General features: G+C 37.6%; 2 protein-coding genes and 1 long non-coding RNA gene across 3 annotated transcripts in view; all 3 read right to left on the bottom strand.

Annotated features, from left to right (window-relative positions):
- The window catches only part of LOC110459524, a 7,958-nt gene extending 4,180 nt beyond the window's left edge, over positions 1 to 3,778 (bottom strand). The window contains exons 1-3 of the mRNA XM_021511832.1: positions 3,231 to 3,778; positions 2,761 to 2,961; positions 1,266 to 1,661 (exon numbers count right to left, since the gene is read on the bottom strand). Of these exons, the coding sequence (XP_021367507.1) occupies positions 1,266 to 1,353 (88 nt within the window). The 5' untranslated portion in view covers positions 1,354 to 1,661; positions 2,761 to 2,961; positions 3,231 to 3,778. The remainder of the gene's footprint in view (positions 1 to 1,265; positions 1,662 to 2,760; positions 2,962 to 3,230) is intronic.
- A 597-nt stretch (positions 3,779 to 4,375) lies between these two features.
- Positions 4,376 to 7,733, bottom strand: LOC110459525. Its single transcript, XR_002463906.1, has 5 exons — positions 7,672 to 7,733; positions 6,757 to 6,825; positions 6,276 to 6,406; positions 5,290 to 5,354; positions 4,376 to 4,843 (listed from the first exon to the last, which is right to left on the bottom strand). It is a non-coding gene; the product is annotated as an uncharacterized LOC110459525 (long non-coding RNA).
- A 3,999-nt stretch (positions 7,734 to 11,732) lies between these two features.
- Positions 11,733 to 16,211, bottom strand: LOC110459515 (transcription factor SPT20 homolog). Its single transcript, XM_021511821.1, has 7 exons — positions 16,148 to 16,211; positions 14,586 to 15,267; positions 14,268 to 14,553; positions 13,625 to 14,223; positions 12,746 to 13,523; positions 12,379 to 12,538; positions 11,733 to 11,836 (listed from the first exon to the last, which is right to left on the bottom strand). The coding sequence occupies exons 1-7, from the start codon at positions 16,209 to 16,211 to the stop codon at positions 11,733 to 11,735; spliced, it is 2,673 nt and encodes an 890-aa protein (XP_021367496.1).
- Between the last annotated feature and the right edge of the window lie 3,209 nt (positions 16,212 to 19,420).

Genomic DNA, 19,420 nt, shown 5'->3' with positions numbered 1-19,420 from the left:
TTCTTCAGAAGAAGTCGTTTGAAGTTTTTGACATATTTGACCCCTGTGACCTTGAAAGTAGGTCAAACTAATTTTCATTCTCAAACTTTGTTGGTCTCTATCCCAGGAAGCCACCAGCCAAATATAAAGATTCTTTACCTTTCAGTTCTTCAGAAGAAGTTGTTTGAAGTGTTTGACACATTTGACCCCTGTGACCTTGAAAGTAACTCAAGGTCATTTTCATTCTCAAACTTTGTTGGGCTCTATCCCAGGAAGCCATCAGCCAAATATGAAGATTCTATACCTTTTAGTTCTTTAGAAGAAGTCATTAGAAGTTTTTGACATATTTGACCCCTGTGACCTTGAAAACAGGTCAAGGTCATTTTCGTTCTCATACTTTGTAGGGCTCCTACCAACGAAGCTTTCAGTCAAATATCATGACTCTAGGCCTGTCCGTTCTTCAGAAGAAGTTGTTTAAAGGAAAAGTTGACGGACGCGGACGGACGGACGGACGGACGGACGGACGGACGGACGACGGACGCCGCGCCATGGCATAAGCTCACTTGGCACTTTGTGCCAGGTGAGCTAAAAATATAGGCTGGGTTAGTAAAAAAACTTAATATTTGCCTACGGTCTAGCTATAGTATGTAAAATATTTAATCGTACACCCCTGAAAGGGTAATAATTCTTTAAACAATCGTCGAATCAAAATGCTAATTTAAAAAGCACAACTACAGCCTTTTAAGTTTTTAAGAAGATCAGTTAAAAACTGAGGGAGGAGATCTTTGGACAAAATTAAAATACTGAAAACAGCAAGGGTGATAACTCTTTCAGAAATGATGATTTGGAAAACATGACTACATGTACATGTCATGATAATAAAGCCTACCCAGTGCTCCCACTCATTTTTGTAACAAGGGGTGTTTGTACCCCCAGTTTCCCACAAGTGGGGGTATGAAGTTAAAATGGGGGAGGGCATTTTTTTTTCTTTTTCTAACACTATGTAGTAGACGATGTTTTGGATTTACGCTATTGAAACCAATATCTTACTTCGAGGAATCCAAGTTTTTCAACTTTTCAGAGTTCGAATTATCAGAATTTTATTTACTAAAATAAAGAAGAGGGTTGGTCGGGATCGGAGAGATAAACGGGGTCTACGAGTTAAAAGAGTTCGAGATAACGAGGTTTGACTGTACAATGTACGTATTAAACGTGTCGCAACATTTCAAGACCCACTGGTCCCTTTGTCCAGCAGTATGACTGAGTGAGTGATTTGGATTATTTACCTGTAAAACGATGTGATAAATTGTATATTTTTCGTGTCACTCGACCCGAGACATTTGGACTATCCATAGGGACGTTTACACACTGCATCAGAAAATACAATTCCTCAAAACCTTGATATCACATATTTCTAAACTGATGAATCTTATTGAATATGTTACTGGTGTGTAAATGTTTGAATTTTGATAATCAGTTCAGTATAGAACAAAACTGGCTCCTCCATCGATAAGTTTTGCTGCAGTTGGAGCGTCAAACATAAGGCACATGTGTTGACAAATGTAGTGTCACCAAACTCTACATCGATGAGTTTGTGGAAGCCAACTGCTGGCATACATGTTGAACCTGACAGCCACATAAGTACATCTTTTGGCTCAATCCGTTCACCGTTGTGTCCGCACCTTTGTTAAATACAAAATACATGTATGTCAATAGACCAATTGTTGATTTTCCATGTCAGATATGAACCATTGCAGACAACAAAACTCAAAAGTAACATCTCGCATAAATATTGTTCTGTGTATTACAGCGTATATTTGTAGCTATAATGATATTTATATATGGAATATATATAGGATATTCAATGGTTTCCTGTTTAATATCAAATATATTCACGAGTATTGCAGATTTTAAATATATAGAAATATTTTACAAAACTTATGACGGTTGTTTATCAACTTCTATTTCGCATTTTTAGCCTTTTAATACTTCATACAGTCACTCAGTAAACCTCATTCCTTTTCGAAGTTAGTCACTTGGTAAACTTCATTCCTTTTTGAAGTTTGAAAATTTACCAGGTAAGAGAAACATGCTAAACAACTGTCACGACATTATTTGAACTCTACACAAGAGACCCAATGGGCATGCATTGCTCACCTGGTATAAATCTCACACTTGTAACCTTAAAGAGATCAAAAATAAAGCTACATGCAAAGTATCAGTATTTATAACTAGAAGTCATTCAGAAGAACCTGTTAGAAGATTTTAAAACATTTGACCCCTGCGACCTTTAAAGTCAAACAAGGCCATAACTTTGAATAAACTTCATCCCAGGTTGCTTCTGGCCAAATATCATCACCCTAGGCCTTTTGGTTATTAAGAAGAAGTTGTTTGCACTAAAATCTTGGCACTGGACGACAGATGGCCGAGGGAAGGACAACGGACATCGCACCACAGCATAGGCTCAATTGCCCCTTCGGGCCAGGTGAGCTTATAAAATCTACGTGAATTCAAGAGAACAAGACCAAATTATTTGATATAAACATCATTTTTACATGGAATCAACACATTTGTTAACTTTTTGAAATTTCTATGGGAAGATTCTGCACATCCAAAATTAAAACAAAATGAAAATGTGTGTATACATCCCCTAGAGACAAAAGAACCCTTTAAAATGACATATTTTGAGTTGTTCATGCAGATGAAATCATTAGATCTTAGAATATAGGAACAAATCGGGAGAGTTGGCATGAAGGAGTCCATTGTAAATACAACCAGTACCTTTAGTTGCCTGTAGGAAAGTAAGGAAACCCTGTGCCGTTTCCATCTCCAACAGCTTTGCATTTCCCTCACTGTACTGAAACTTCAACAGAGCTCTCAGATTTGAAACAGTTACAGGCTTCATCCGACCACTAAAAAGTGTTCTTGCTGCAAGTCTGTTGTTCACACATATAGCACTGTGCACTTGATGAGTGTCCAAACCTATAAAACAATGAACAAGTATGTCAGCTTATGATTACCTGCTTAAATTTTACACATAATAATCCACAAATAACTAGACTACCTCGGTGGCTCAATTGATAGAGCGTTCGCATGTGAGGCCGGAGGTCGGGGATTTGATCCCAGCCGCCTCATACCCATGACGAAAATTTGTTAGTTGTAGCTTCCCCTGGTAACACTCAGCATTAAGGGGCCTGTCTGGAGCAGTATAATGTGTTTGGGTTAATGTAAGTTATAGTTTTGCTCTTCACCTTTTATGAACTGGTCCAGTTCCCCCTACAGCTGGTTACCATGTGTTCAATCAATGCTGCCTGTAATTAAAGCATTGACATGTTGTCTAGTAAACTTTGGGACAGGAGTCAGGAGCATCGAACACCAAAGAGTATTGAAACTGTGCCTCATAATCAGTAGCACAGTCTCTCATCTGAAATATGCAAACATGTTTTGAGAAAATCTTAAAGAAGTCATAAAATCTTAATCTTACTTATATCACAACATTAATAAAATCAGAATTAAACTGTTTCAAGTTTGTTGTGGTTTTAATTTCATCATGTTTCATGTTGACGACCAGACCTTTAATTTTTTGTTGCATCAGCAGTCCATTAAAGCTCAAATAGCCAACACATTTAACATATACAAATCTATAACAAAAATTCAAAGTACAGTCAAGCCTTGTTGATCCAGACACATATGTTTCAATGCTGAAGAGGCTGGATAGTGAAGTGGTTGGGTTACAGAATCAAAATTGACATGGGTTCACAAGTATTCTAAGGGAAATCTGTAATTAGACAGGATCAACTGGATATATATATAGTGAGGGTACTAACGTACATGTATAACCTCCATTCATTCAGACACTATATTCCAAGGAATGTGGAACCAGAGCAGATAAAAAAAACAAGCAGTTTTACGGTCTGTATCGTGCGAGTCTGAGAAACAACCAAAGGCTCAGGGTCCTAGACACTGAACTTGGCTATATTTTCACATGTTGATGTCCAGTTAGTATTAGCAAGATTTGGTTTTAAGTTTCCTTTGTGCACTTTTTGGGGTTCTAGCCCCTTCATAAGAACAATTATTATGAAATGTAGATTCAACGCAAGACCCAAAATTTACCTTATCCAGAATTTCCCTCACTGTGTCCTGCAGGTCATCTGGATTCACAGTCACGACCTTTCCGTTTAAAATATAATCAACAACGCAGTCTGCAAACACCGGTATCCAGGGTCCATCTTGGATGATGGACAGGACCACCAACTGCCCAATATAAAGAAACGATCTTTTCTTCCTTTCTAGGAAGTTGGTTTGGAAGGTAAGTCTTCCTAGTTCACCTGTAATACCTAAACAAAATCCATTGGTATAAATAATATAATAATTAAATGGTCTTTTTAAAAATTAATTTATGATACTTCAAATGAAGGAGCCGATAATGGATCAAGTCATTCCTTGTCCCATCCTTTAAATGTATCACAGAAATGTTTGTAATGTTGAAATAGGTGAAATTGTTTTTATGTTTGGTGCAAGTTAAGAAACACATTGAGGTCATTTACAGACATTACAAGTTGAATGGGTGGAGAAAATCACCAAGAAAACCCACAGAAGTCATGCTTTATAACTTGTTGATAAAAAGAATTATTTACCTGACATATAAAACGAATGCGAGAGCTGGTGGAGGAGTCGACCCCTTCTTCCCCACAGAACTTTATCTGTAGAGGGTTTTGGAGGTCTTCTTGGGAGAACTTAATTAATGTAAGAGAATCCCTCCGTATATGGTCCCTCCTTACTTCCATCAGGAAGGGATTTGAGTCGAGATTCCTGATGAAGTCCCTGCAGGAACTCCTTCAACTCCCCAAGAGAAAGATTATCACTGAAAGAAAAAAATATATGACTCAAAAACATCAGATATGATTTGGCGTGTTGAAGAAACGAATACATTGTAGTAATAACTATTAATGAGTCGTGCATGTATGTCAACAAATGCCTCATCTACCTCTCTTTCTTTTTCCTTTTCTTACCACACACATATATAACTCATGTTCTACCACTATTGCCCATGTTTATCAACTATCAGAGCATTGATAAACACACTATAGAGCTGGATAACATGCTCTACGGTTGCATAACATCATGCAATAACACTTTCCAGCATTTGGATTCGCTGAATATATGCACTTTGACCCAGCACTACATATTTTACTTAAACTTAATACCCCACTCTAATTTGTAGCGGGGGGGGGGGGTTGTTAATTATTTACAATTACCCTCAAATAATTAATTGTTTGTTGCGAGCGAAAAAGAAAAAGAAAAAAATACCCAACATCTCTGGTATATAGTCATCGACCGATTCAGAATTACCATCAACAGTGTCATTTAGCTCTCTGTAAGAAAAAGGAGAAAGTTATAAGATTTTTTGCAACAATAAAATTAGGGCACAATACCAATTTTACTTTACTCTTGATAAATTGTTATTAATTTCTAATTTAAAACATGTATGTTTCATTATTTAAATGAATTGAACCAATTGTGAGAGTGTGATTTAAATAGTTTGCAGTTGCTATTGTGCAAAATCATGCAGCATAAAAAAGTTAACCTGTCTGACATGAAAATGAAACTTGTGCGATGTTATTTGTATGGATAATAATAAACATGTGAAAGGTATTCAAATCTTCCAAGTTATTTATGGAGTATTTAAAATTGAGGGGCTGCTCACTATCAAAACATCTTTCTGATAGCCCTTTTGATAAAATGAGCTGGAAAAAGTTTTGCAGGATTCGTCAGCAAGCCTTCCTAACAATTCAACATTTCACAGGTACATACCGGTACTCAATTTTGTGTCTTGTGGAAACAGCCATAACAACAAGCACATGCCAATTAATTTCCCGCATTATTGAAATGATGGTTCTATTAGAAACACAACACCCTTTCTCAACAGAATTTCTTCGCCAATAGCAAATTAATATTGCAATTGTTTTTATTGTCTTTTTAGAAAATGTAAATATAAGGACAAAATTATAATTTATTTTGAACTTTATGAGGTAATAAAGTTCGCATTTATAGTGATTTATGAAATTTTTACATGCATGCTGCTTGTCTTAATAATCTCATGAAGTTGAAAAAAATTTACAGTTGTGTAGATGGTTCATAAACTGTGTTACTCCATGTTTCAGTTGGTCAACTACCAATCAAAATGCAGTATACAATTGAAACACAGAATGATTGTATAAATTACTTCTTTATCCGAATCATTGGTTTTTCAAAGATTTAGTATTAAAGATGTAGAAATATAATTTGCAATATACCTGGGTAAATCCAATAGTTGTTGAGGCTGCACATTTGCAGATGATGATGGTATTGGGCTTTGCAAGGATGAAGTTACTCTCAGCAACACAGTTGGTGTATCCCCAGTTCGATATCCCAGAGCATTATTAACCTACATAATAAAACCAATTTCAAACTTGACTTGATTTAAACAAACTTGAATCAACACCCCCATGGCATCATATATATACATGCGTAACAACAAACCTCTTGCTTTTCTGGTTCTCGAGAAAAAGTTTTTTTTTTTAAATAGCCATATTTTTTTCAATTTTTGCTCTTTAGGGACCCCTAATACCTCTGACCCCTCCATTTGAAGAAATCTGAATCCCCATGCCATTCTAACACTAGTGCCAAGTTACATCAAATTTGGCAAAGCAGTTTATGAGAAGTTGAAAATGAAAAATTTATATAAGTCAAGAAACTAAGGTACATTGATGGGTCATAAAATTCTCATTAACCTACCTGAACACTACGCTGTTCATTTACAGCAGTTGATAATGCAGCAGGCTGTTCATTTGGGATTGGTGATAGCTGAATGAAAATTTAAAAAATTGTCTCACAAAATTAGTTGTCGCTGTAATGGCAGTAAACTGCAATAACTCTACTCCGCTTGGCATGCCATATTAAACTATTAACTGGCCTTTTACAGAAGGTAATCAAAGTGTTAAATTCAAGCCCAGATTCAAACAAATTCAATGTCAAAGATTTTGTCAAGAATGAATGGTTTCAAATATTGCTGTTGTTGCAAATTCTGTTATGCAATAAGACAATTAAATGAAATTTTATTGAAAAATTACTTTATGGTAAGTTTCAATAGTATCCAGTCTTACTATGACGTCACAGGAGGGTGTGCCACATAATGAATCTGCAAAGATGCATAATTGGGAAGTGTTCCCATTTGTCTATATTGCATATCCGTATTGACTGATTATTGCACTAAACAAATCCTTTAACTCAGACATATATTACTCCACCTTTTTTTTAAGATTGTAATATTTTGACAATAAACTCACTCTAGGGTTGCTGTTCCGGGTCACTGAATTTAATTGTCTTTGGTTTGTGTGAAAAATTGAAACAAGAGGCTCAAGGGGCTTGAAGACACTAACCTGATTTAAGTAGCCTTTTTTAAATGTTCATGTGACATGAGTGATTTTTCCGAACTGATCCATGACTCACTGCCAGAATCCTATCTCATCATATCTTGTCTTTTAGTTGAACTTTGTAAAATTGGTTTATGAGAAGAATTTGTTTAAATGAAATGTTTACAGATGACAGATGGATGATGGCCTATTGCCTGAGGTTGCAAGAGTAAAAGAAATGAGGAAGACATATATTTGGCTTAATTCAAAATGTTACTTCGAAAAACAATATGCTCACTCTTTGGCTTCTGTTTTGAGATGTTGATTGTCTTTGGTATGTCTGAAATGATTCCAGAAAATATTCAACAATAATTAAGAAGGTATGACAATTAATTCATGCATTCTGAGCATAGGGAGATTGAAATACCGGGTAATTGTTCCTGAATAATGCAGAATCATCTCTTGAAAAAGATGGAAGTACCCATTTACTTCCATCCATAAAAATATATTGGCTGCAGCTACCATACTACTGGCGCTGTCGTAGATTGACCAATAGCTAGTACTTTGTATCTTCGCTCACATTACATAGGTAACAATCATTCATGTGTTCGAATGTCAATGATGAATTACTTGGTTGTCCTGCAAAGTTTAGTTCATACCATTTCAATACAAATACCAGTATATTATATTGGAAACATATACAAATAAAACAAATGTTTCCAATATTCTACTTTTTCACAATGTTCTAAAAAGTTCTCAAAGACGTCACATATTTGTTTACATGTCTTTTTGGTTCTCAATAGCTTATTTATATCATTTAATACACACTCACAAAACAACAATTCTGAATAACAGAATAGACACATTGACTTCATTGGCTGGGAGTCTTAAATGATTAGTTATTTTTTATTAACATGTAGTAAACATTTCATTTTTGTTATGTGAAAGGTATCATATAAAAAAGCTTAATAACACCCTTTTTTCGCAAATCTGAATCCCCCTCACCTAGGGATACTTCCTGTCTCAGCCAATTAGAGGCCAGGGCAGCCATTTTGGAATTTCTGATTCACTTTTAAAGTAACAGCACTTGTTCGGGAACTCACAAGGAACATAAGTACTGAGTTATAAGTCAATTGCCAAAACAATTCTTGAGAAGAAGTAGAAAATGTTTCAGCCAATAAGAGGCCAGGCAGCAATTTTGGATTTTTCCGATCTGCAAGAAAAGTAACAATACTTGGTCAGGACCTCATAGGTAACAATTGTACCAAGTTACAAGTCAATTGCTCCAGTAGTTCATGAGAAGAAGCTGAAAAGTTCTCAGCCAGTCAGAGCAAGGTGGTACCCAATTAGAGGCCATAGAGGCCATCTTGGATTTCGGATTGACTCTAAAAATAACAACACTTGGTCGGGACATCATAAGAAACATTTCCAAAAAGTTATGAGTTCTACGGTTCTGTGGCTCTGAAGAAGAATTCAAAAATGTTAACCATTAATACACGACGGACGATGAGCTATAGCATTAGGTCACCATGACCTATGGTCTGATGACCTAAAAATCACAAATGTTGCATACTGCATAGTAAACATTTATTCCATTCAATGTGCATAACTTTTGATTAAAAAAGATACCAAACATACTGACCAATTGAAATGCAGCATTGGCAATAAAATCCAGTGCTCTTAGAGAAGAACTGCGATGGTTTCTTGGTGGAGCCAATGATGGAAGTTCATTCTATGATAACAACAAGATGGCCAAGGGTCTTAAGGCGCTCACCTGAGTAATATGGCCTGAATGTTTAATACTGAGATTTTAATACTGATTTCATAAGACATGCATATTGAAGGGGCTATTTTGGACAAAACTGGGTCTACAACTTGAGGGCATTGCATATATATACATATATATATATAGACATATATATGGACACCAATCTTTTGTACTTCGTGACGTCACGTTACTATTGTAGTGTGATGACATGTAATTGTGACGTCACGAAGCTGTTCTTTTGAATAAACCTGAAGAGCCCTGTGAAGGGTGAAAGCAGCTAGTTTTTTAGTCGGTCGTTAATCTTATTTTTTCTATATTTACTTCTTTCACATGGACACTTAATCCCTTTGTATCATATATATATATATATAGTGAAGAGTTTGCAATTTATTGAAGACGAAGTTAGAAGTTCAATATCCGTTAAGGCCCATGTTGAACTTTAACCCCTGGTATGCTCCAATTTATGATCCCAGGGATATTCTTTTGAACAAAAATGATTCCACACCCCAGGTGCATGATGTAAGCAAAATAGTATTTATGGGGGAATTTGCGAAGCATCGTGAAAGAAGATATTCAAAGCTGCATTTGCCTACCAATCCATTGGTTGCTATGGTAATGAAACCTCTGTTATACCAATTTTGAGTAAAATCGAATAATATTGAAATTGCAACCTATCAGAGGACATGTACACTTAACTATCACCACAATATCTGTAAGTAACGGTGAACACACAATAATTCCCTTACAAATTAGAATAAATGAGTTAATGTATACTTATATATATAGTTCATTGATTCTTTGTGACAGCTATTTTTACCTCATCTTCTATTTCTTCTGTATCTTCATCACCTATCTGCATTTGTAATATATAAAAAACAAGAAAAAGAAAAAAAAAAAATATTGACACAGTATTTGATTACAGTTAATGAGATTTTTTCATATGGCAATATTAATCATAACAGATAATTCAGAGTATTACAAGTTAAATTTGTCAATGAGTGAGGAATACTATTGGATTTCTTCAGTTTGTCAGTTATATTTGGGTTTATAAGTTTGACCCAGTTAAACAGGAATGCAAACAGTATTTATAATCTGATCACCATCATTAAGATTATTTACCTTCCGAACCAGTTTCATTACTGAAGGAAATTTGAGTACATGCAGTGAATCGCGATCTGTAGCAAGGTACTAACCATTTTCACACATTCAGTCCCAACAATCAATTTTTAACTGTGTCCAGTGTGAATCAAACCTCCTTATACAGGTCCACTATTAACATATTAAAATTTTAATTGAAAGTCAAAATCCGATATTCTAATCTGACAGTGACTGTATTCAATAAATTCCATTAAGTAATTGGATAGACTTACAATTGAGCGATCAGGCATGATGTATATTGCAGATCTAGCTACATTTTCCCTCAATGCCCGTAGTGCGAGTCCTGCCAGTGGTCTCAAAAGCCACTTAGAACCACCATTACCACTGGAAGGCCTGCTCTTTGTAACTTCATGAATTGAAAATTCATTTAGGCCTAGTCTGGGGAAACTTTCTTTTACTTTGTAGCGGAATGCATCCACCGATGATTTCCTGCTCACGGATATTATTTTCTTTCCTAAAACAACAATTTGATTTATTGAATCCTTCAACCTGATTAACCCAGTTGAAAAATCTCCATGAATTCCGCGGAATTTCCATGGATTTCGCTCCGCATTTTCTGTGGAAATTTGCTCCACGGAGTATTGGGAATGATATTCCGTGTAGATTCCACAGAGAAAAAACAAAAGACTAGGGATTTCTCCATGGAGAATGCTGCCCAATTTCCACGGAGTTAGCTGAACTCCGTGGAGATTACAGGTCGACACTCTCGGAGGTTACCAATGTATTTCTGCAGAGATTGTCAGTGAATCTCCACAAAGCGTGCTTCATCTCCGCGGAAAATGCTGGATCCCCGTGAAAAATGCAGAATCTCCGCGGAAAATGCTGAATCTTGCGGAAAATGCTTGATCTTGTGGAAAATGCTGGATCTGTTTAGATATTGAAGAATAATGGTGTATTGTGAATTGAACATGCTCAAGAAACAATCATTTAAATAACCACAGATTTTTTTAGAAGATGGCTTTACAGCATTGCAGGGACACTCTAGCATTACAAATAATTTATCAAATGAAATACAGAACTATCTGAACTGCACTTCAGGCAACCTGTGAAACAATTTTGCGTATAAAAACCTAAAACATAAGAGTTGAGATTTTTTGGCAAATTATTTTATTGATTTTAAAAGAGGAATCATGGAAACTCTTGAAATATCATTATCAAATTGGAGTCTCTTGTACAAATTCAGAGATTTGACACTCGTCAGTAAATGACAACTTTCCATTGAGGCTCTGATTTAAAACAGACCTTCAATATCTTCCAATCAAGGACAATAGATGTATTATATACATCTGTTGAAAAGAAAGTACAAAGAATTCTTTCAAATTTCAAATCAAAATTCTGTATTTGAAAAAAAAGAAGCTTATGTTATGACATTAAATGTCCCGTCACATAAAAACATATTTTTTGGATTGATCTACTAAGGTGTCTTTAACATTTCACGACTTCTTAGGAGTTGCAGATGGCTTCAATACTTCTGCAAGCTTAATGTTGATGGCCTGATTGCTGCTCTGTGGTCCAGGAAACTGCTGCCTCATGATGTCTGAAATAAAAAGAAGTCAAATATATCTGCCATTATTAACAAATAGGGTCGTAATAATAGCTCTACAGAGCTTTGTAAACACATAAATAAAATGCTTGTGTCCCTTGTGTCTTTGATAAAAAAAATGACTACTAGCATCTTAACTTTGGTCTCGCATTGTTTATTGTTTCATTCCAACCAATGTAGCTTTACTATGATATAACAAGATATGTACTAGTTATGTACTAAGTTACGAGATCTTTTTTCCCCCTGGTGAACTTATCGTTTAGTCATGTGCCAATGACACGGGTTATCATAACAATATATTTATTTACCTGTTAAACAAAAGTTAGATGACAACAAAACTTGTTGTTCCTTACTTTATATCTAACTTCCATCACATTGTCATTAATATTCTAAAATTAAATACAAGTGGATGACATAAGCCTGACATCAAGTACTGAATCATGAGCACGTAATGGTAGTGATATGTATTGTCTTGCCACCAACACTAGATTTGTAAGAAAATAAATACATAAATAAATAAAAGATAAGAAAATTACCATATAACTGCTCAAGTTTCTCCTTGTCAAGACCCGGCTTCTCCCCCATGCCGGAAACAGAGTGCCCAATTTCTCTCTCACTGTCCTTAAACATCATCCTACACAAGGTTTTGCATGCCTTAGAGAAGGCAAGGTGTTTCACCTTTCCAGATAATTGTTCCTATGAAAGATAGAATAAATGACATTTGGTCATGAATCACTTGCCTGATGTTGACCAACTCAGTCTTTAAAAAAAGACAAACATATTAAACTTTGCCATTGATATATAATATAATTACAAAAATTGAAGGATGAAGTCACTTTGACAGAAAAAGGTGTGAGATTAAAATATGAATATATGTTTATTTAGAAATATCTGCTAAATTACCTTTGTAAATCCATTAAGGAGGATATTCTGATCATGTAGTTGTTGCTGGGGCTGAAGTTGTTGCTGGGGCTGTAGTTGTTGATGGGGCTGTAGTTGTTGCTGGGGCTGTAGCTGTTGCTGGGGCTGTAGTTGTTGCTGGGGTTGTAGGTGTTGTTGGGGCTGTAGTTGTTGCTGGGGATGTAGGTGTTGCTGGGGCTGTAGTTGTTGTTGGGACTGTAGTTGTTGTTGGGGCTGAAGTTGTTGCTGGGGGTGTAGGTGTTGTTGGGGCTGTAGTTGTTGTTGGGGCTGAAGTTGTTGCTGGGGGTGTAGGTGTTGTTGGGGCTGTAGTTGTTGTTGGGGCTGTAGTTGTTGTTGGGGCTGTAGCTGTTGCTGGGGCTGAAGCTGTTGCTGGGGCTGTAGGTGTTGCTGGGGCTTTAGTTGTTGCTGGGGCTGTAGGTGTTGCTGGGTCTGTAGGTGTTGCTGGGGCTGAAGTTGTTGTTTGGGCTGTAGTTGTTGCTGGGGCTGTAGATGTTGCTGGGGCTGTAGGTGTTGCTGGGTCTGTAGGTGTTGCTGGGGCTGAAGTTGTTGTTTGGGCTGTAGTTGTTGCTGGGGCTGTAGTTGGTGCTGGGGCTGAAGTTGTTGCTGGGGCTGAAGTTGTTGCTTGGGCTGTAGGTGTTGCTGGGGCTGGAGGTGTTGCTGGGGCTGTAGTTGTTGCTGGGGCGGTAGTTGTTGTTCGGGCTGTAGTTGTTGTTGGGGCTGTAGCTGTTGCTGGGGCTGAAGCTGTTGCTGAGGCTGTGGCCTAAACTGTTCCTGTGGCAGTTGTGATTGTGCATACTTCAGATGCTGATGTTGCTGCTGTTGAAACTGTAGATGCTGCTGCTGTGAGAATGAGTAGTCTACTGGGGCTGTAGTTGTTGTTGGGGCTGCCGTTGTTGTTGGGGCTGTAGTTGTTGTTGGGGCTGAAGTTGTTGCTGGGGGTGTAGGTGTTGTTGGGGCTGTAGTTGTTGCTGGGGCTTTAGTTGTTGCTGGGGCTGTAGGTGTTGTTGGGGCTGAAGTTGTTGCTGGGGCTCTAGGTGTTGTTGGGGCTGTAGTTGTTGTTGGGGCTGTAGTTGTTGCTGGGGCTGGAGGTGTTGCTGGGGCTGGAGGTGTTGCTGGGGGTGTAGGTGTTGTTGGGGCTGTAGTTGTTGCTGGGGCTTTAGTTGTTGCTGGGGCTGTAGGTGTTGCTGGGGCTTTAGTTGTTGCTGGGGCTGTAGGTGTTGCTGGGCCTGTAGGTGTTGCTGGGGCTGTAGGTGTTGCTGGGGCTGAAGCTGTTGCTGGGGCTGAAGCTGTTGCTGAGGCTGTGGCCTAAACTGTTCCTGTGGCAGTTGTGATTGTGCATCCTCCAGATGCTGATGTTGCTGCTGTTGAAACTGAAGATGCTGTTGCTGTGAGAATGAGTAGTCTACATTCTGTTGTTGCTGCCACGGAAACTGTCTGTGTTCTATCTCATTTCTTAACCTCTACAAGAAATCAATAAAAACTATGCTGGGGCTGAAGTTGTTGCTTGGGCTGTAGGTGTTGCTGGGGCTGGAGGTGTTGCTGGGGCTGTAGTTGTTGCTGGGGTTGTAGGTGTTGCTGGGGCTGTAGTTGTTGCTGGGGCTGTAGGGGTTGCTGGGACTGTGGGTGTTGCTGGGGCTGTAGGTGTTGCTAGGGCTGAAGTTGTTGCTGGGGCTGAAGGTGTTGCTGGGGCTGAAGGTGTTGCTGGGGCTGTAGCTGTTGCTGGGGCTGTAGCTGTTGCTGGGGCTGTAGCTGTTGCTGGGGCTGGAGCTGTTGCTGAGGCTGTGGCATAAACTGTTCCTGTGGCAGATGTGATTGTGCATACTCCAGATGCTGATGTTGCTGCTGTTGAAACTGTAGATGCTGCTGCTGTGAGAATGAGTAGTCTACTGGGGCTGTAGTTGTTGTTGGGGCTGCCGTTGTTGTTGGGGCTGTAGTTGTTGTTGGGGCTGAAGTTGTTGCTGGGGGTGTAGGTGTTGTTGGGGCTGTAGTTGTTGTTGGGGCTGAAGTTGTTGCTGGGGCTGTAGGGGTTGCTGGGACTGTGGGTGTTGCTGGGGCTGTAGGTGTTGCTAGGGCTGAAGTTGTTGCTGGGGCTGAAGTTGTTGCTGCTGGGGCTGTAGTTGCTGCTGGGGCTGTAGTTGTTGTTCGGGCTGTAGTTGTTGTTGGGGCTGTAGTTGTTGTTGGGGCTGTAGCTGTTGCTGGGGCTGAAGCTGTTGCTGGGGCTGTGGGTGTTGCTGGGGCTGTAGCTGTTGCTGGGGCTGTGGGTGTTGCTGGGGCTGTAGCTGTTGCTGGGGCTGTAGCTGTTGCTGGGGCTGTAGCTGTTGCTGGGGCTGTAGCTGTTGCTGGGGCTGTAGGTGTTGCTGGGGCTGAAGTTGTTGCTGGGGCTGAAGCTGTTGCTGGGGCTGAAGCTGTTGCTGAGGCTGTGGCATAAACTGTTCCTGTGGCAGTTGTGATTGTGCATACTCCAGATGCTGATGTTGCTGCTGTTGAAACTGTAGATGCTGCTGCTGTGAGAATGAGTAGTCTACATTCTGTTGTTGCTGCCACGGAAACTGTCTGTGTTCTAACTCATTTCTTAACCTCTACAAGAAATCAATAAAAACTATGGTCAATACTTGAGGATAGTCATTACACATGAATAATGAATACCTATTTTAATAAAATCAAGTTGAAACTAGATTTGTAAGCTATAGGCTTACATGGGTCAATCTTAACTTGATTCACTTCGGTTTTATGGGTTACAAGTTTCCCCTACAGAAGAAATTTCTGTTTTTTGAAATTCCCCTATGTGCTTTAAAATTCACCTGTTTCAACAAGTAAATAGCTGTTCCATAAAGGGCAATAACTCAAATAAAAAGAGGGTGAAATACATATAAATCACAATTGTACCACTATCTAAGGTATTTATTATATGCTTTGTAAATATTGGGCAAGTTAGTCTACAGGCATCTTACAGTACAGATATTAGTATTTAGTGTCCAATAATCATGAGTCTGCAAATGTAACTGCTTGAAGTGCCTTTGGCGGGTATAAATTTATGCTGTGGTTGTTAACTTTGTGTCAACAGTTGACATATATCCAAAGCTGCCAAAAGGTTAGAATTTTTTCAGGAGAATATTTAAATATTGATCTAAAACTTTAAAATGATTTAAAAACTACCATAGTTTTCTGTGGGCCCTTTTGTAACTAGGCCCACCTCGAACCAAATTTCCCATTTTTTTTTAATCATGAGGGGCATTTATAAACAAGGTTTCAGGAAGATATTTTATGCTTATTGCAAGAAAAACTGAACTGAACTCACAAAATAATATTAGTATATTGCATCACTGCAATTAACTTGCCTTAAAATCTTGTTAAGTCTGACATGTAGATTAGCACAATGTTTACAACATGTGCTGTTTTCAGCATTTGGGGCTGTGGGGCTGTGGATATTATCCTCTAGAGTTGGCATTGTCAAATCATGAAGTGTTGTTTCCTCTAGATCGCAGCTCTCATCCAATGAAAAATCAAACAACACCTCGTGTGATGTTTTTAACAGACTGGATGTGAGAGATGGGTTTTCAGTCCTAGAAAAAAAGTAAGAAAATAGAAAGTTCCGGATGGAGTGTTCATGTCGTACATTTATTTCTTGGTTTTGATAAATTCAACATTGAATCCTTGATGGTGATATGATTGAAATATGAAGTTAACAGAAAGCTTAAAGTTAGGCTAGCACATATATGACCTAAAACTTACTGTTTGTCATCAGGGTTTTCCTGGCTTGTTTGTTGGTTGCAGTTGATGTCATCGATCAACTTGTTGATCTCTTCTAAGGAAGCATCTTTTTGTAGAGCCTTTTTCTTTTTCTTTTTGTGCCATACAAAATAACAATTTCATAAAAAAAATATGTTTAAAATGTAAACCATATTTTTTTTTAAATTATGTATCACAAGTAAAACGTAACTATTTCAATTTTTTATTACTCCATGGCCAGTGTAACACATTTCTAAATGGACATACAATTCACAACATACTTGTTAATTCTATCGAATATTGATTATTGTTATTATCTTCTGAATGTTGGAACTTGAAAAGAAAAAGTCCCAGTTAATCTGTGACTTTAGAGGCAACATTTAAACCAGAGACCTTATACAATTACTTACTTTGTTCATGGACAAAGCATCGTCTCCTGTTTCACTCTCATGAACTGTCTTTTTCTGTTTTTTCGGAACTGAAAGAGGAGATTTAGAATAATTAAACATAGACAATTGTTAAGAAGAGACTTGGTTTGAAATTAATGAAAAATATTACAGTTTAGTTCTTAAAACCAATCACTACTTTACCTCAGAGATAATCAATTTATTAATTCAAAAGAAAATTGTTTAAGATGGCGTTTAAAGCAAGAAATGTATACAGACAAAGGTCATTCACGGTCAATCAGAGTTAACTGGTGATATATATATATATTCAGTCTTTCACTAGTACCTTTTTTGCATGGGTGATCCTAGGAAGAGGCTTTTCCACAGCATCTACTGTGGTATCAACCTGCGAGGGTCTACTCCCACAATCAGACCCTACAATTTAACTGAACAATGTACATTCTATTATTATTGGGTTAAGATTGTATATCAAACAAGAAAAAGCGCGATACATTTCATGGACATATATATATATATATAATGCCATTTATAATTATTATATAATAATACAGGAAAGAGATTTGATACTATATGACCATGAGGCCAACACAGTAACCACTGCCCAGTTTTGACTGATGATTTATCAATTATATACTTGCCATCATCTAGATCTTTCAAAATTTCGTCTTTAAATCCCATTTGCTTTAAGATGCCCTTTGAATCCAGTTGATCATTCTTCAGCAGGTCGTCCAATTGGCGTATTTTTGGAATAAGGTCATCCTTGTTTCCTGCGTACAATATTATAATAAAACATATAACATATTTTCCCCTTTTACACTTGCAATACTAGTACTACTACTGTAAACAACCAAATGATTATCAAGCAGTCGACACAAGGCTATTTGAGCTTCAAGTAAAGAAATCTTAGGCCTAGTCTTGCCAGAATGTGATTTCTACTTGCACCATATGATAAATATGACCCCCCCCCTCTAAGGGTCGAACATCAATCATATTAGGTCTAACAACTAATCAAGGGATATGAACGAATCGAAAAGAAACTTGATATGCCGGCAGCTGATACTAGGACTACCACCAACAGAAAAAAATGTATTCTTGGATTATAAAAAACGACCTTTAAACGAAAATCAGAAGAAGAGATGAAAAAAAATATCCCGAGAAACCAAAACTGGTTCTGATCAGCCGATATTCATCGTAACTCCCTGATGTATTTTACATCAAGATTATATTTAGAACACAGGCATGTTCATGCCACACATAAATACATATTGCTTCCTACGTCGATTGCTAATACATTTCAACAAACTCACCCTCAATTCCAACGACTGCAGCCTTGTAAGGCCTTCCCTGGAATTTCGCCAAAACGAAAATCACCGGTCTCGTAGGCATTAACCTCTTTGCATGGTTTTATTATTGTTGAACTGGTTTGAACTGGTTTGAACTGTCCAGTGTCTCTCCTTGTAGTACCAGAACAACAGTGTAAAATATTTCTGTATTGCTTACGCCATGCCGATCGTAGTTTTCAAATCCTTCCAAAAGCACGGTACTCGTGGTTGCAGAGAAGTGTTCGGTTTTGATTTCCAAATATTGCGCCAAAAATCGACCAATAGATGACCCCGAGAGAGTAGTTCAGCCGCTGGACAAATCGCATTGTTTGACAGAATTGATAATGGCCGACATGGGAGCATGGTACAGCGCAAGATGTAAACAAAAGCATACGATGGAGAAATAGTCAACTTACTTTCAACTGCATGATTGCATCGTTTTTGTTAAGGTATTTTTTTATGTATCTTATCTTATATATTGCAACACTACTCTCAACCAAGGTCTTCGTGTGAAAATGAACCGTGCATGCCTTACGATACAGTAAAAACAATAGTTTTCGTTTTTGAAAGTGGGCTCTACAGGTAACATTACTGCTGTTTTAATTTTGATCGGCATTCCAATGATAATGTTTTTAATAGGTAGGCCCTAATACGGACGAGCTTTGTTTTTAATAGTAGGCCCTAATCCAGACGAGCTATTCTGATAAAAATGAACTGACGCATACGTAACGTTACCTATTTTGACGCACCAATAATAGTGCATTTTCTCGGTGAAATATTTTCAAATCAGCAAGTAATCATGATGACATCAGTATATGATATAAGTTACAAGCAAATAAAAATCGTTGGGAGTTGAATTTTAGCGTATATATAGCGTTAATTTTTCACAATTTCAAAAACGAAAAAGAAAGCCACTGATCGCGTTGAAAAAAAAGTAAATCGAACACGTACATCGTTATAGTGTAGAAATGAATAACCTGGATCGTTTCATTAGCTGTCGAGTGACAAGTACCTTTGGTCGAGTTTTACTTGTCGAATGCTACCCAAATAGCAAAGAAAGACTCATATAAATATAATTGCTATATATCGCAGCATGATTTATGAATGAAAAAAACCCGCTTTTAAGAACTAAAATTGCTATGTTTACTATGATCATCAGAATATATCGCTTCTCCAAAGACTAATATGGTTCAAACTAA

Source organism: Mizuhopecten yessoensis, unplaced genomic scaffold (genome assembly GCF_002113885.1).
Source record: "Mizuhopecten yessoensis strain PY_sf001 unplaced genomic scaffold, ASM211388v2 scaffold10097, whole genome shotgun sequence".
In the NCBI taxonomy this organism is placed as follows: Eukaryota; Metazoa; Mollusca; class Bivalvia; order Pectinida; family Pectinidae; genus Mizuhopecten; species Mizuhopecten yessoensis.
This window is presented reverse-complemented; position numbering and strand designations above follow the sequence as displayed.

Bases quoted from the DNA above. Each gene is read 5' to 3' on its own strand.
- LOC110459515 (XM_021511821.1), bottom strand. From the start codon at position 16,211: ATGCCAACTCTAGAGGATAATATCCACAGCCCCACAGCCCCAAATGCT. The intron at 14,554-14,585 runs GTATGCACAATC...CACAGGAACAGT, and splicing joins CAGCAACATCAGCATCTGGA to TTATGCCACAGCCTCAGCAA. The intron at 13,524-13,624 runs GTAGACTACTCA...GGAACAGTTTAG, and splicing joins CAACAACAACTACAGCCCCA to GCCACAGCCTCAGCAACAGC.